The sequence below is a fragment of the Anolis sagrei genome, chromosome 7 (genome assembly GCF_037176765.1).
Source record: "Anolis sagrei isolate rAnoSag1 chromosome 7, rAnoSag1.mat, whole genome shotgun sequence".
NCBI lineage: Eukaryota > Metazoa > Chordata > Lepidosauria > Squamata > Dactyloidae > Anolis > Anolis sagrei.
Window position 1 is genome coordinate 37,515,144 of NC_090027.1, and position 14,103 is coordinate 37,529,246.

The 14,103-nt window shown below is 41.6% G+C and overlaps 1 protein-coding gene across 6 annotated transcripts in view; it reads right to left on the reverse strand.

Moving 5' to 3' along the window:
• Nucleotides 1–11,874, reverse strand: part of ARHGEF12 (Rho guanine nucleotide exchange factor 12) — a 123,560-nt gene extending 111,686 nt beyond the window's left edge. For 2 of the 6 annotated variants that reach the window (XM_067470773.1, XM_067470775.1), the window contains exons 1-2: nucleotides 11,203–11,874; nucleotides 8,197–9,507 (exon numbers count right to left, since the gene is read on the reverse strand). In XM_067470773.1, coding sequence (XP_067326874.1) covers nucleotides 8,197–8,228 — 32 coding nt within the window. In that variant the 5' untranslated portion in view covers nucleotides 8,229–9,507; nucleotides 11,203–11,874. The remainder of the gene's footprint in view (nucleotides 1–8,196; nucleotides 9,508–11,202) is intronic. The other 4 variants (XM_067470776.1, XM_067470772.1, XM_067470777.1 and 1 more) reach the window with 2 other exon arrangements.
• Nucleotides 11,875–14,103: the final 2,229 nt, after the last annotated feature.

Below are 14,103 nucleotides of genomic sequence, written 5' to 3' on the forward strand. Positions count from 1 at the left end.
TGGGGAGGCAAAAAAGCACAACAGAGCAAAGAACCAAGCCTACAGAGCAGACAGTCAACTTCCTTTTCCTGTCTTCTTTTGTTATACTTTTGTGCCCATAATGCACTCTGGGTAAACACAATGTCTTCCGATCTGTGAATTTTAAACAAGAGGGTTTTTTGTTTTTTTACATTTCATTCTTTCCCATACACTACAGATGAGTAACAAGTATATTTCGAGATTTTGTTGGATTGCAATTCCTATCATCCTCACCATTGTCTTGAATAGGTAAAAGTTAGTTTCTCAAGTATCTCTGAAGCAAACTGCATAAGGATTCTGTCATAACAGTGTTACAACAGAAATTGGTAATCAGTGGGATTTAGGTCAAATGTGTGACACACAATGAAATATCTTTGAGAGAACATGTTGCATAAATGTATAATTAGCTGTAGTGATTTATAATCACAGATATACATAGCCACAGCTAAAGAATTGTGCTCATATCTTCATTGTGTTGTATTACAATCACCCTTTGTTTTCATTAATAATTTTACTTGAGAAAGATTGCAGTTATATAGACATAAACTATACATTTCTCCCTCTTTTATTTACATTCACCTCTGTGCTCCCCTTCTCCAGAGCCATCCCTTCCTCTAAAGTCCCACCAAAAGTTAAATTCCATTTGGAGGTAAATTCATCTTCTTTTCCAATACTTTTTAAAAAAAATTCTCAAGATACTTTCAAAGTCATTTTTCCCATAATCCCTTCTTTACTTTTAAGTTTAATGTTCAATGTTTAAGTGTATCATGCAGTGCCATTTTCCAGACTTCTTTATGCCATTCATTAATTTGTATTTTCATTTATCCTTTCCAATATTTTGCAATTTTTAATCTAGCTGCTGTTAATAGCATGTCTATTTTTTTTTTCCTTTTTATCTTTCCCATCCTCTTTTTTAAATTAAAAGTAATATTTCTGCTGGATTCCTTCTAATTTTTATATTCCCTTATAACCAATTCCTAAATATCTTTTCCAATTTGCATTATCCCATAAGCAAGACAATTTAAAAACATGTCAATTAGAATAAAAGAAAATTATTATAAATTAATGTATTGTCGAAGGCTTTCATGGCCAGAATCACTGGGTTGTTGTAGGTTTTTTTTTTTGGGGGGGGGGGGCTATATGGCCATGTTCTAGAGGCATTCTCTCCTGACATTCTCTCCTGCATCTATGGCAAGCATCCTCAGAGGTAGTGAGGTCTTCACTACCTCTGAAGATGCTTGCCATAGATGCAGGCGAAACGTCAGGAGAGAATGCCTCTAGAACGTGGCCATATAGCCCGAAAAAAACCTACAACAACCTATTATAAATGAATTTGGAAGTGGTATTTACCACCAATAAAGTTTAATATTATGAATAAGAACAATAATGAAAAATGTTGGCGAGGGTGCCAGGAAATTGGAAACTACATGCATATGTGGTCGGGATTATCCTTAGGAAAGAATTGCATGCCATTAATAAAGGTGCTGAGAAGCAAAGACTCCCCCAAGCTACAGAATCATTCCCCAAAATAGTTATATTTAAATGAATAAACTGCTGCTCCAAGAAATCATTTCAGTTCTGTTCCAATATCTTGCCCTAGTCAAGTTTTAATTTTATCACTATTAACACAATTCTGTTAATACAAACATTAGAGAGGGTTTGAATAACATACACATCTGAAAGCAAACTACCACAAAGTTTGACAGGTTCTAACAAAAATCTGAAGGGTTGTGGAATAGTGCTCTCATGAAAGAGGTGACAGGAAAAAATGTTTGACCATTTTTTTGGCAGTCGCTGTCAACTTCTCATGTCTCCCGCCCCAGACCTTTAGCCAATTTGAAATGTGAAGCCTCACTAATTGATTTCTTTCTGAATTTGGCTGCATCCAAAGATGGTGTTCTGGATGAGATGGAAATAGTTCAGTATCCATTACTGCCCTGAACTTTTAGTTCTCTATAAGCATTACAAGTTTATGTCATCCTGAGTTCAGTACAACCAAAGGATTACATATATTTGGCCCAGCAGAATCCTGCCTCCACCCAAGTAATTACTTCGGCACCCACAGCTTTCTTCAAAACCAGAAAATCAAGCTCTGACATCTGCTAGTACCAGAATAAAAGCCTGGAGATAACTGACAAGTTTTAATTGCCAAAAAAAGATCCAAACCTTCAGCTTTTACTGAAAAGAGAAAAATGCAGGTTTGGTCTCCCTTCATCCAAAATGCTTGGGCCTTGAGGTTTTTCAGGTTTTTGGTTTTGTCAGATTTTGGAATACTTGTACTTGCATATACATAGTAAACGAGGGGTGGGGGAAAATGGGGTTAGTCACGCGTCCACCATATCTGTCAAGGACTTCACTCTAAAACAACACAATTTCAGCAGAGATAAAAAGAGAGATAAAAAGACATAAACAATCCAGTTTTGCACATAAATATGAGGAAAAGTAGATACAGAATGAGGCTAATAAAGAGAGACGAATTTCAAACCTTTGAGAAATTGGGTAGAGGACATTTATTAAATAAGCTCAAAGGGTAAGAAGGTTAAATAACATTAAGAGTAAGAGTTGAACTACAGTCCCTAAAGGCATTAAAATACTCCACATTAAGGATGAAGTAACATACTAGAAAGAGCAAGAAGATGTTGATAGATACAGAGAAATTAACGTCTAAAACTGTCTATAAATAAATACATAAATAAAACTGCCCAATAAATCTAAATGGTGAACAATTCAAGAGGGATTTCATTAAGCACTCCTTCAAAAAAGCACTTAGTTAAACTCAATTGAATTATCAGCATCAGACAGGAGAGCTTTAAAACAAGACTAGGCAAATTTAGGGACAATTAGGTTATCATTACCTAGTAATCATTATGGCTATATATTTCCTTCAGTATGTCTCTCAGACTAATTGCTGCAGAGCATAAACTGGAAGTTGGTACAATACTATGTCTTGCTTTAAGGCTCCCAATAGGCATCTGGTTGGCCACTGGGGAAAACAGATTAATCAGGCCTTCTGCCTGATTCATCACTACTCTTATATTTTCTAGTTATGCTAAACTATAACAAAGTACATGATTATACAGAGAGAGATCAAAATGGCCTTAGTAATTATGGAAAGTATTCTGAGCACTTCAAAACACTTTATGCATAATGGAAGGGAGAGCGAGCAGATCCTATATTTTACATTTAGAACCCTACTTTCCCACTTAAAATTTCACCCTATGGCTTTAAAAAGGCCTTCAAGCTAATCAATAAAACAGTACTTAAACCATTCCTGTATTTTAAACTTAGAAGCATAGAATCATTGATTTGGAAGAAACCTCATGAGCCATCCAGTCCAAACCCATTCTGCCAAGAAGCAGGAAAATTGCATTCAAAGCACCCCTGACAGATGGCCATCCAGACTCTGCTTAAAATCCTCCAAAGAAGGGGCCTCCACCACATTCCGGGGCAGAGAATTCACTGTTGAACAGCTCTCACAGTCAGAAAGTTCTTCCTAATGTTCAGGTGGAATCTCCTTTCCTGTAGTTTGAAGCCATTCTCCCTTCCGTCCTAGTCTCCAGGGCAGCAGAAAACAAGCTTGCTCCCTCCTCCCTATGACTTCCCCTCACATATTTATACATGGCCATCATGTCACCTCTCAGACATCTTTTCTGAAAGCTAAATATGCCCAGCTCTTTAAGCCGCTCCTCATAGGGCTTGTTCTCCAGAGCCTTGATCATTTTAGTTGCCCTCCTCTGGACACATTCCAGCTTGTCAAAATCTTCCTTCAATTGTGGTGCCCAGATATTCTTCTGCAAGTTCTCCTTCCTGCCACACCAATCTGACTAGTGAGCAAGCCTTCTGGGGGTTCCTTGTACTTAGAGAGGATAATGATTTCAATACAGTAGTAACTACTACAAAATCACCCAAAAAAGTGCAGCAAGCTGAATAACAGTTTCATTTCCAACCAGTGCATATCCATTCTAATATATACATTTATATAAATAAAAATGTAATGTTCGTTTGTGGGATTAGCATAACTCAAAAACCACTGGACGAATTGACATCAAATTTGGACACAACACCCCTAAAAGACCAACGAGTGTCCCTCACACTTAAAACACACACACAAACCCCCCCCCCAGTGGAACAGACTTAAAAACTCAAAAAATACACCATCTATACATATACACATGTGCTCATATACATATACAAATGGCACCACATTCATACACACACACGTATATATGAACAAGCACACACAAATATACATACCTACATAGACATATATATGTATACACAAACACCCACATACATACACATATACACACGCACACACCTATACATACATGCACACATATATAAACACAAATATGCATATAGACAAACACACACATATACACAATATACATACACATATAAACACACAAATAGACAAATATATACCCATACACACACACACACATATACACATATACAGTATATATGCAAACACACATATATACACATATACAGAAATATATACACACACATAAACGCATACATACACACACAACACACATATATACAGACTGGGCAACAGTATGAAATAAAAGTATTGCTGCACTTCAGTTAAAACCTTTGCAGTTATTTAAAAAACCAGACAGGAAATACATCCCCAGCTTCACTTAATAAAACACTGGAAAAAAATACAACTCTAAGGAGAATTGAAAGTTCATCATTATTTGAATTTCACAGATTATTGGCAAAGAGTTGGCCACAGACTACTGGTGGAAATCAATGATAAACTAAAGTCAGTCAGACTGAAAGTGCCTTTTACCTACACCCAAAAATAAATCAAAATACATCTGCCTAGGACAATAACAAGGAAGTTATTTATCTGATGCCTGATCAGATACCACCACGTACTGCCTTATCTTCAGAGTCAAAACTTAGGTAAGAATAAAAGCAATTAATTACCTTAGGCTCATGAGACACAGGTTCTTTTAGGGCAAAGGTCAAATACAGTGGCATGAAAGTATAAGCTTCCTAGCTTCAATATTTTTATTTCTTACCTTACTTAGGATGTAGACCAGGAATGGGCAAACTTTGGTCCTCCAGGTGTTTTGGACTTCAACTCCCACAATTCCTAACAGCTGGTAGGCTGGGTCGTTGTAGGTTTTTGGGGCTATATGGTCATGTTCTAGAAGCATTTTCTCCTGACGTTTCGCCTGCACCTATGGCAAGCGTTGTCAGAGGTAGGCTGTTAGGAATTGTGGGAATTGTAGTCCAAAATGCCTGGAGGACCAAAGCTTGCCCATGTCTGGTGTTGACCATCATTCTCAAACATTTTATGAAAGTCAGCTGTAAAACCGTACATCAAATATACAAAGAAATTAAAAAATATGGAAGTTTAGGCCTATTTTTACAGCTGGTAGTGGCACAAGAATTGAGAATATGCTTTTTCCCAGAAACCAATCAATTCCACTGTTACTCTGTAACTAGTTTCAGTGTTTCAATATCAGAAGATGTTACGAAGTACTTAGAACTTTTCTTACAAGTTACCAAAGGGTAGCAGACGAAATGCCCCAAAGGCACCAGATCCTGTCTGCTCTTGAAAGTTAAGTGGGGCTGACCATGGTTAGAACTTGGATGGGATATGAATACCTGGTGCTGTAGGATACAATTCAGAAGAAGGAAGTATCTTCTTTCTCAGGTCTTTTCAAAAATCAGATTCAGCATTTTAGGAATGTACTGAAAATGCCACATTCAATACAACAGCAAGCCTATAAAACTGACTCACAAGTAAGCCCTATTGATCAATCATATATACACCTAGATGTTAACAGGGCTGCACTATTAGTCTGTTCTGTAGCCAGCTCTGGAATCCAAAAAACTATCTCTCAGACAAGCAAGGAAGCTTGGTAATGTTCCTGGTGACTCTATGACTCATACCGAAGATAAACTCATCAACACTGTTACAGCAATCACAAGGCCAAAGGTTTGGACCAACATAGCTCGGGTGTGAAATAACAGCATCCTTTCTATTAGGATAAACAGATATTTGCCAGGCTGGAAAACAGCTATCTCATGATTTTTTTTCATATCCTTTTTGTCAAATTATGAAGCTATCATAGCTGGGTTTTTTTTCTTGCATTTCCAGATGCAAGATTTCCAGATTTGCATTTCCAGTTGCTGAGAGGGATATGGTGGGGCAGTAGTGGAAGGAAAATAAAAAATACAACAGGAAGAAGTCATATGCCAACCTCAGTGGATGTCTCCTCTGTTATGAAGACTGAGAATTCAGCACCTAATTATGAAGATACCCACGTCATGCGCACCAGAAACATGATGAGCCCTTCCACACAGCCATATAACTCAGAATATCAAGGCGATATTGGGTTATCTGAATCCACATTGCCATATATCCCAGTTCAAAGCAGAAAATGTGGGGTTTTATTCAGCTGTGTGGAAGGGACCAGAAACACAATTAGATTGAAGAATATCACTATGCCATAGAAGCTGATTACAATATTGTGTGTTTTCCAACTTCATCCCAATGGACTTTCAACACTAGCATCCTCAAGAGCTGGTGTTTCTATACAATGCCCAAGTTTTCAATGAACATAACTTCAAAGCCCTTTCTACACTGCCATATAAAATCCAGATTATTTGTTCAACAGTGACAAATGCAAGATACTCAATTTAGGCAGAAAAAACAAAATGCAAAGATATAGAATGGGGGACGCATGGCTCGAGAGCACTACGTGTGAAAAAGATCTTGGAGTCCTTGTGGACAACAAGTTAAACATGAGACAACAATGTGATGTGGCGGCAAAAAAAGCCAATGGGATTTTGGCCTGCAACAATAGGAGCATAGAGTCTAGATCAGTGGTTCTCAACCTGTGGGTCCCCAGATGTTTTGGCCTTCAACTCCCAGAAATCCTAACAGCTGGTAAACTGGCTGGGATTTCTGGGAGCTGTAGGCCAAAACACCCATAGGTTGAGAACCACTGGTCTAGATCTAGGGAAGTAATGCTACCCCTCTATTCTGCTTTGGTTAGACCACACCTGGAATATTGTGTCCAATTCTGGGCACCACAATTCAAGAGAGATGTTGACAAGCTGGAATGTGTCCAGAGGAGGGCGACTAAAATGATCAGGGGTCTGGAGAATAAGCCCTATGAAGAGCGGCTTAAAGAGCTGGGCATGTAAGATGTGTAAGATCGGCAGGATTGTCGAAATGGAACCAAAACAGATCTTTGAGTTAATTGTACACTGATGGGTAGGAGGAAGATCCAGGTTTGTATTGTTTTTACTGTTTTTATCATTTTACTGATTTTATTGGATAATGTTGAATTGTGGGAATTTGTACTGTTTTTTTTTTTTGTGATGATTGTTTGTGTAGCAGGTGTCTAAGTGCGCCTTGCAGCTGTAAGCCGCCCTGGGTCCCCTTCGGGGTGAGAAGGGCGGGGTACAAGAACCCCAAATAAATAAATAAATAATAAATGTTTAGCCTGAAGAAGAGAAGGCTGAGAGGAGACATGTATAAATATGTGAGAGGAAGCCACAGGGAGGAGGGAGCAAGCTTGTTTTCTGCTTCCCTGGAGACTAGGACACGGAACAATGGCTTCAAACTACAAGAAAGGAGATTCCATCTGAACATGAGGAAGAACTTCCTGACTGTGAGAGCCGTTCAGCAGTGGAACTCTCTGCCCCGGAGTGTGGTGGAGGCTCCTTCCTTGGAAGCTTTTAAACAGAGGCTGGATGGCCATCTGTCAGGGGTGCTTTGAATGCAATATTCCTGCTTCTTGGCAGGGGGCTGGACTGGATGGCCCATGAAGTCTCTTCCAACTCTATGATTCTATGATTATCTGGCAATGTAAAGTCATATAATCCAGTTCAAAGCATATATTCTGGATAATTATATAATTATATGGCAGTGTAGAAGGGGCCCCAGACTTACTTCCCACAGGAACTTTAGCCCCCATCACAGAATGCCAGAATGATCAACAGACTTCGACTAGACTGACTTAACACAGATGGTTCCACAAACTGCAAATCAAAAGGGGCTTGACAATTCCAGGCCTAGATGCCAATCCCATTTGCTCAGAACTATCAACCTTTGCACTTTTCATACTGTCACAAGATTAAAGCTTAATTCCAACCAAATTCCAAGCAGTTAAACAGAGTAGGAGGCGGGTACACCCTCATACTGACCTGTCCGTGATTGCGGACTGTGAGCCACTCATTGGAGCCCTTGGCAAGGAGACGACTTTTTAGCCAATCTGCATTGCACTTGATATTTCAAGTAGGTTGCTGTCACTTTTCCACGCACACAACCAAGTTCAGGATCCAGCTTTATTGCAAAGCACAGAACAAATCGAGTTGTTTTGGGTTTTTTTTTAGTGTTCTTCACAATTGTCCAAAAGATCCATATCAGAGTAGAAGAAGAAAACACGAGGAGCTCTTTCTGGCCAAATTATCCAAACCGAAGAGAGGGAGAGTCATGATCCAAACCTCTGAAAATCCTCAGTTCAGAAGGAACACACATCTCAGTTTAAGTGGCAGTTTGGCCAAGATAGTAACTGTCAAACTCCATCTGCTCCAAACTATTTCCAGTCATTTCAGGTCCAGAACCTTTCTCAGGTCATGAGGACATCCCAACTCAGAGAGATGAGAAACAGAATAAGAATTCCCATCCATGAGAGGGAAGGAAACCTGGGGAGGGGGCTGCTGGCCTCCTCCCACCCTGACTACCCCATGGGATGCAGGAAAGCCTATTCAAATGGTTAATTCTCCATCAAAAACCTCAACTTGATCAGGGAAAGCTACTCAGCAGAGCGGTTTCTAATGCTTTGCTCACCAAAGATTGATTTGCCCTCCCTTTTAAGGATTTATATTACTATCTACCCTTAACAGGCTAGAGGGAAATAGATACTACTGTTTCTATATGGGATTGTCAAGAAAAGATGCTGAGGGTGGGGTTGTCAACAGGAAAACAGCCCCTTCCTATAGAGAATCAAGTATCTATCTAGAAAAAACATACAAAAATAGCAGCCCCCCCCCCCTTCTTTTGTCCCCACCGAGAAAAGGGAAAGTAGTGGAAATATCTAAGCGAAATCTCTGAGTTAGACTGAATTCTCTCCTCTTGTCCTGGATGAAAATTGGGGCAAAGAAAAGGGGAAAAAATAGGGCTGTGGCCTTCTCAAGCCTCCACCTGCCTTGATATCCCGTCTCTCTCTTTCATCTCCAGGCCGAGTCGTAGAAGCAAAGGCAACAAAATAAAGGCCCAGAATTGGATTCCAAGGTGGACTGCGATGGCACAGCCTCCTTCCTCTGGTCCTGTTTTTGGGGTGCGTAAAGAAATCACAGCCACGCTTTCTATGGAGTGTGTGTGTGTCTTCCTCTACATCCCGTCTTTCTTTCTTTCTTCTCTAAGCCCGGAGTTGACACACAAGAATGTGGAATCTGTTGGCCTGCCTCCGGCCTTCTTTAGATCTCCCCTCCTTCCTTCCTTCCTCTCTTGTCCTGGAGAAAAGGCAAAAAGAAAAACGAAGTCACAGCCGTGTTGGGCCCTGTGTGTATATATGTATATGTTTGAGTGTGTATGCTTATGCTTGTATCAGTATGTACATATATGTACCTGGATGTATGTCTTTGTGTCAATGTTTGCACCTGGCTGTGTTTATGTATTTTTTTAATATTTATGTCTATATGTGTGTATGTGAAGGTATGTATTTATGTATCTGCTTTATGTTTGTATCTGTATGTGTCTGTGTTTAAGAAAGTGTTTTATGTTTGCATCTGTATGTGTGTGTCTCTGCATGTAGGTATGTGTTTATGTATGTGTTTTATGTTTGTTATCTGTATGTATGGGTCTGCATGTAGGTATGTGTTTATGTGTGTGTTTTATGTCTGTATCTGTATGTGTGTGTATCTGCGTGAAGGTATGTGTTTGAGTATGTTTAATGCTTGTAGCTGTATGTATGTGTATCTGCGTGAAGATATGTGTTTATGTATGTGTTTAATGTTTGTATCTGTATGTGCGTGTACCTGAGTGTAGGTATGTGTTTATGTATTTATGTTTGTATCTGTATGTAAGTATGTGTTTGTGGGGTGGTATGTGTTTATGTTTATATATGTGTTTTATGTTTGTATTTGTGTCTGTGTATAGGTTTATGTTTATGTATGTGTTTTATATTTGTATCTGCACGTGTGTGTATCTGTGTGAAGGTATATGTTTATGTATTTAATGTTTGTATCTGTTTGTATTTTTGTCTGTGTGCAGGTATGTGCTTTATGTTTGCATCTGTATGTGTGTGTATCTGCGTGAAAGTATGTGTTTATGTATGTGAAGGTATGTGCTTGAGTATGTTTAATGTTTGTAGCTGTATGTATGTGTATCTGCGTGAAGATATGTGTTTATGTATGTGTTTAATGTTTGTATCTGTATGTGCGTGTACCTGAGTGAAGGTGTGTGTTTATGATTGTATCTGTATGCGTGTGTAACTGCATGTAGGTATGTGTTTATGTATTTAGGTTTGTATTTGTATGTATGTGTTTGCGGGGTGGTATGTGTTTATGTTTATATATGTGTTTTATGTTTGTATTTGTGTCTGTGTATAGGTTTATGTTTATATGTTTAACGTTTGTATCTGTTTGTATTTTTGTCTGTGTGTAGGTATGTGCTTTATGTTTGCATCTGTATGTGTGTGTATCTGTGTGAAGGTATGTGTTTATGTACGTGAAGGTATGTGCTTGAGTATGTTTAATGTTTGTAGCTGTATGTATGTGTATCTGTGTGTGTTCATGTATGTGTTTAATGTTTGTATCGGTTTGTATTTTGTCTGTGTGTAGGTATGTGCTTTATGTTTGTATCTGTATGTGTGTGTATCTGCGTGTAGGTATGTGTTTGTGTATTTATGTTTGTATCTGTATGTATGTGTGGGGTGGTATGTGTTTATGTTTATGTATGTGTTTTATGTTTGTATTTGTGTGTGTGAATAGGTTTATGTATGTGTTTCACGTGTGTCTAGGTTTGTGTATGTGTTTTGTGTTTGTATCTGTGTGTGTGTCTTTTCCAGCCTTCTTGATCCCTCTCCTTCTTCTTCCTCCTTCTCCTCTGGCCCTGAGGGAAAAAGGGCTGCAAAGAAGAGTCAAAGCAGCACTTGATGGATGGATGGATGTGTTTGCATCTGCAGGTATGTTTCTGTGTGTGTATACCTGTCTGCGGGTCTGTGCCTCTCTCCTCGAGCCTTCCTTGTGCTTCCTTTCCTTCTCCTCTGCTCCTGACGAAAAAGGGGTGCAGAAAGGAGCCACCCTCGAGGGCAGTGTGGATGGGTAGTTGTGTGGCTCCCCTTTGAGGTCGGGTTCCTCCTTTTTTTCCCCCTTGGAGTCTCTCTTCCAGGCCTCCAAGTGCCTCCTGAGGGGGGTCCCGAGCCTGGGGGTGGCTGTCCTCCTCCTGCTTCTCGGCCGAAGTCCCCTCAGGCCCGTCGGCCCTTCTCCCTCGACGTCGGGCCTGAGGAGGAGACTTAGTTTCGCCCCCTCCTCCTCCTCCTCCTCCTCCTTCTCCTTCCCGCCGGAGGAATGTGGCGAGGCCTGGCCTGGCCTTCCTCCTCCTTCTCTTCCTCGGCCTGGTCTCCTCCGCAGGCCCCGCTCCGGCCTCCTCTCCGGATCCTGAAGAGCTTCTCCTCAGGCCAGCGCTGCTCCCCCCTCCGCCCCGCCGGCTTCCCTCAGGCAGGCCCCGGCTCGGCTCCGCTCGGCTACTTTCGGGTGTTTCCGGACGTTCCCTCCCCTTTCCCAGCCTCTTCTTCACTTCAGGGATTCGCCCCACTCGCTTTCGGCTCCTGTCGGGTATCTTCGGGACTTTCCGGCCATTCCCGAGTCAATTTGTGTCCCCCCCCCTTTATTTCAGTCATTATCTCCACTCGGCTATTTTCGGTCTTTTCCGGCCATTCCCGAGTCAATTAGTTTTTTTCTCCCCTTTATTTCAGTCATTATCTCCACTCGGCTATTTTCGGGCTTTTCCGGCCATTCCCGGATTTCTTCATCTCCCGCTCTTCCCCTTTTTTCCTCCACTCGTTCTCGGCTACCTTCGGGCTTTTCCGAAGATTCCCGAACTCATTTCCTCCTTTCGACTCTTCCCTCAGTTTCTATTCCTTCTGGAATTGCTTCGACTCTATTCGGCAACTTTCGGGGATTTCCGACTATTCCCGAACGTCCCCCCTGCCTTTACTCTGCAACTTTCGGGTATTTCCGAACATTCCCGAGTCAATTAGTATTTTTTTCCCCTTTATTTCAGTCATTATCTGCACTCGGCTATTTTCGGGCTTTTCCGGCCATTCCCGGATTTCTTCAGCTCCCGCTCTTCCCCTTTCTTCCTCCACTTCTTAGCTTCACTCGTTTCGGTTTTTTCCGGCAATTCCCGAACTCATTTCCCTCTTTCGACTCTTCCCTCAGTTTCTATTCCTTCTGGAATTGCTTCGACTCTGTTCGGCTACTTTCGGCGGTTTCCGACTATTCCCGAACGTACCCCCCTTTCTTTTATTCCTCTTCGCTCGATTCAGTATTCGGCAACCTTCGGGTATTTCCGGAAATTCCCGAACGTAACCCCTCCTCCTCCTCCCATCCCGATCCTTTATGCCTCTCCGCTCAACTCAGTTTTCGGCTGCTTTCGGGCTTTTCCGGTAATTCCCGGACTTCATTCCTTCTCCCCCTTCGGCTTCTTTACACAGCGGTTCGTTCTCACTCGTTCTCGGCTACCTTCGGACTTTTCCGGAGATTCCCGGACTTATTTCCCACTTTCCTCCGTTTCTAATCCTTCAGGAATTCCCTCGACTCTGTTCGGCTACTTTCGTACTTTTCCGAATATTCCCGAACCCCCCCACTTTCCCTTTATGCCTCTTCGCTCGACTCAATACTCGGCAACCTTCGGGATTTTCCGGCAATTCCCGAACTCATTTCTCCCTTTCGCCTCTTTCCTCCGCTTCCATTCCTTCAAGAATTTGCTCGACTCACTTCGGCTACTTTCGGATTTTTCCGACTTTTCCCGAACGTTACCCCCCCCCACACACACACATTTCTTTCCCCTTCTACTTTATGCCTCTTAGTTCGGCCACACTCGGCTATCTCCGGCTTTTTCCGGATTCATTTTTCGCTCCCTCATGTTCCCCTTCTACTTCTGTAAGTCGGAGTTCTCTCGACTCAGCTCGGCTATCTTCGGAGTTTTCCGGTAATTCCGACTCTTAATCGCCCCGCCTCGTTCCTTTCCGCCTGCTTCCTCTGCTCCCTTACTTCAGGCTTTCACTCGGAAGGCTTCGGGCTTTTCCGGAGATGCCGGGACTCGTTTTTCTCCTCTCCCCCTCCCTTTTTTCCCCTTCGGGAGGATCCCTCCGCGTCGGCACGCGTCACGCCCTTCCCTTGCTCCGCCTCGACTCTTCCTGTCACAGCACATGCGTTGCCGCTTCCGCCATAGGCCGATAAAGGAGGGCGGGGGGGGGGGAAAGTTCCTTTAAGGAGCAATATGAAATGGGAAATCGAATTGCATTGTGTTTTTGGAGAAGAGTTAGGGAGATGCCACACATAGTCTGAAATAGAGGCCTCTCCAAGGTGCTGGACTTATTTTGGAGGCTGAATCCTTGTCTACATTGGAGTAAGTCCCACTTAGGAGAGAATTGCAACCCAAGCGCCATATGCAAAGTGCTGCCACCTTCAGGAAGCTCCTGGTATTGCAATATTTGGTGCCAAAGAAAGACATTGGAGACAGTATGTTCCAACAGGCAAGAGTTCTTTCTCCCACCTTGGACATTGTTCCACAGATACATAAAGTCAATTTTCCTATTTTCCAACAGACCTCACAACCTCGGAGGATGCCTGCCATAGATGTGGGTGAAACGTCAGGAGAGAATGCTTCCGGAACATGGACATACAGCCCAGAAAACACACAGCAACCCAATCTGTGCCCTGCCATTGTTTTTCCTATTTCTGTCTGTGGTTGCGAAATCAACTCATTTGAAATGTCGCAGGACAAATATAGTTAACCCTCCTTGTTTTTTACTTTAGGAGATTTGACTATTCACAGATGTTATGACATGTTTGAATAGTGTGCGTATTCTGTTTATTTTC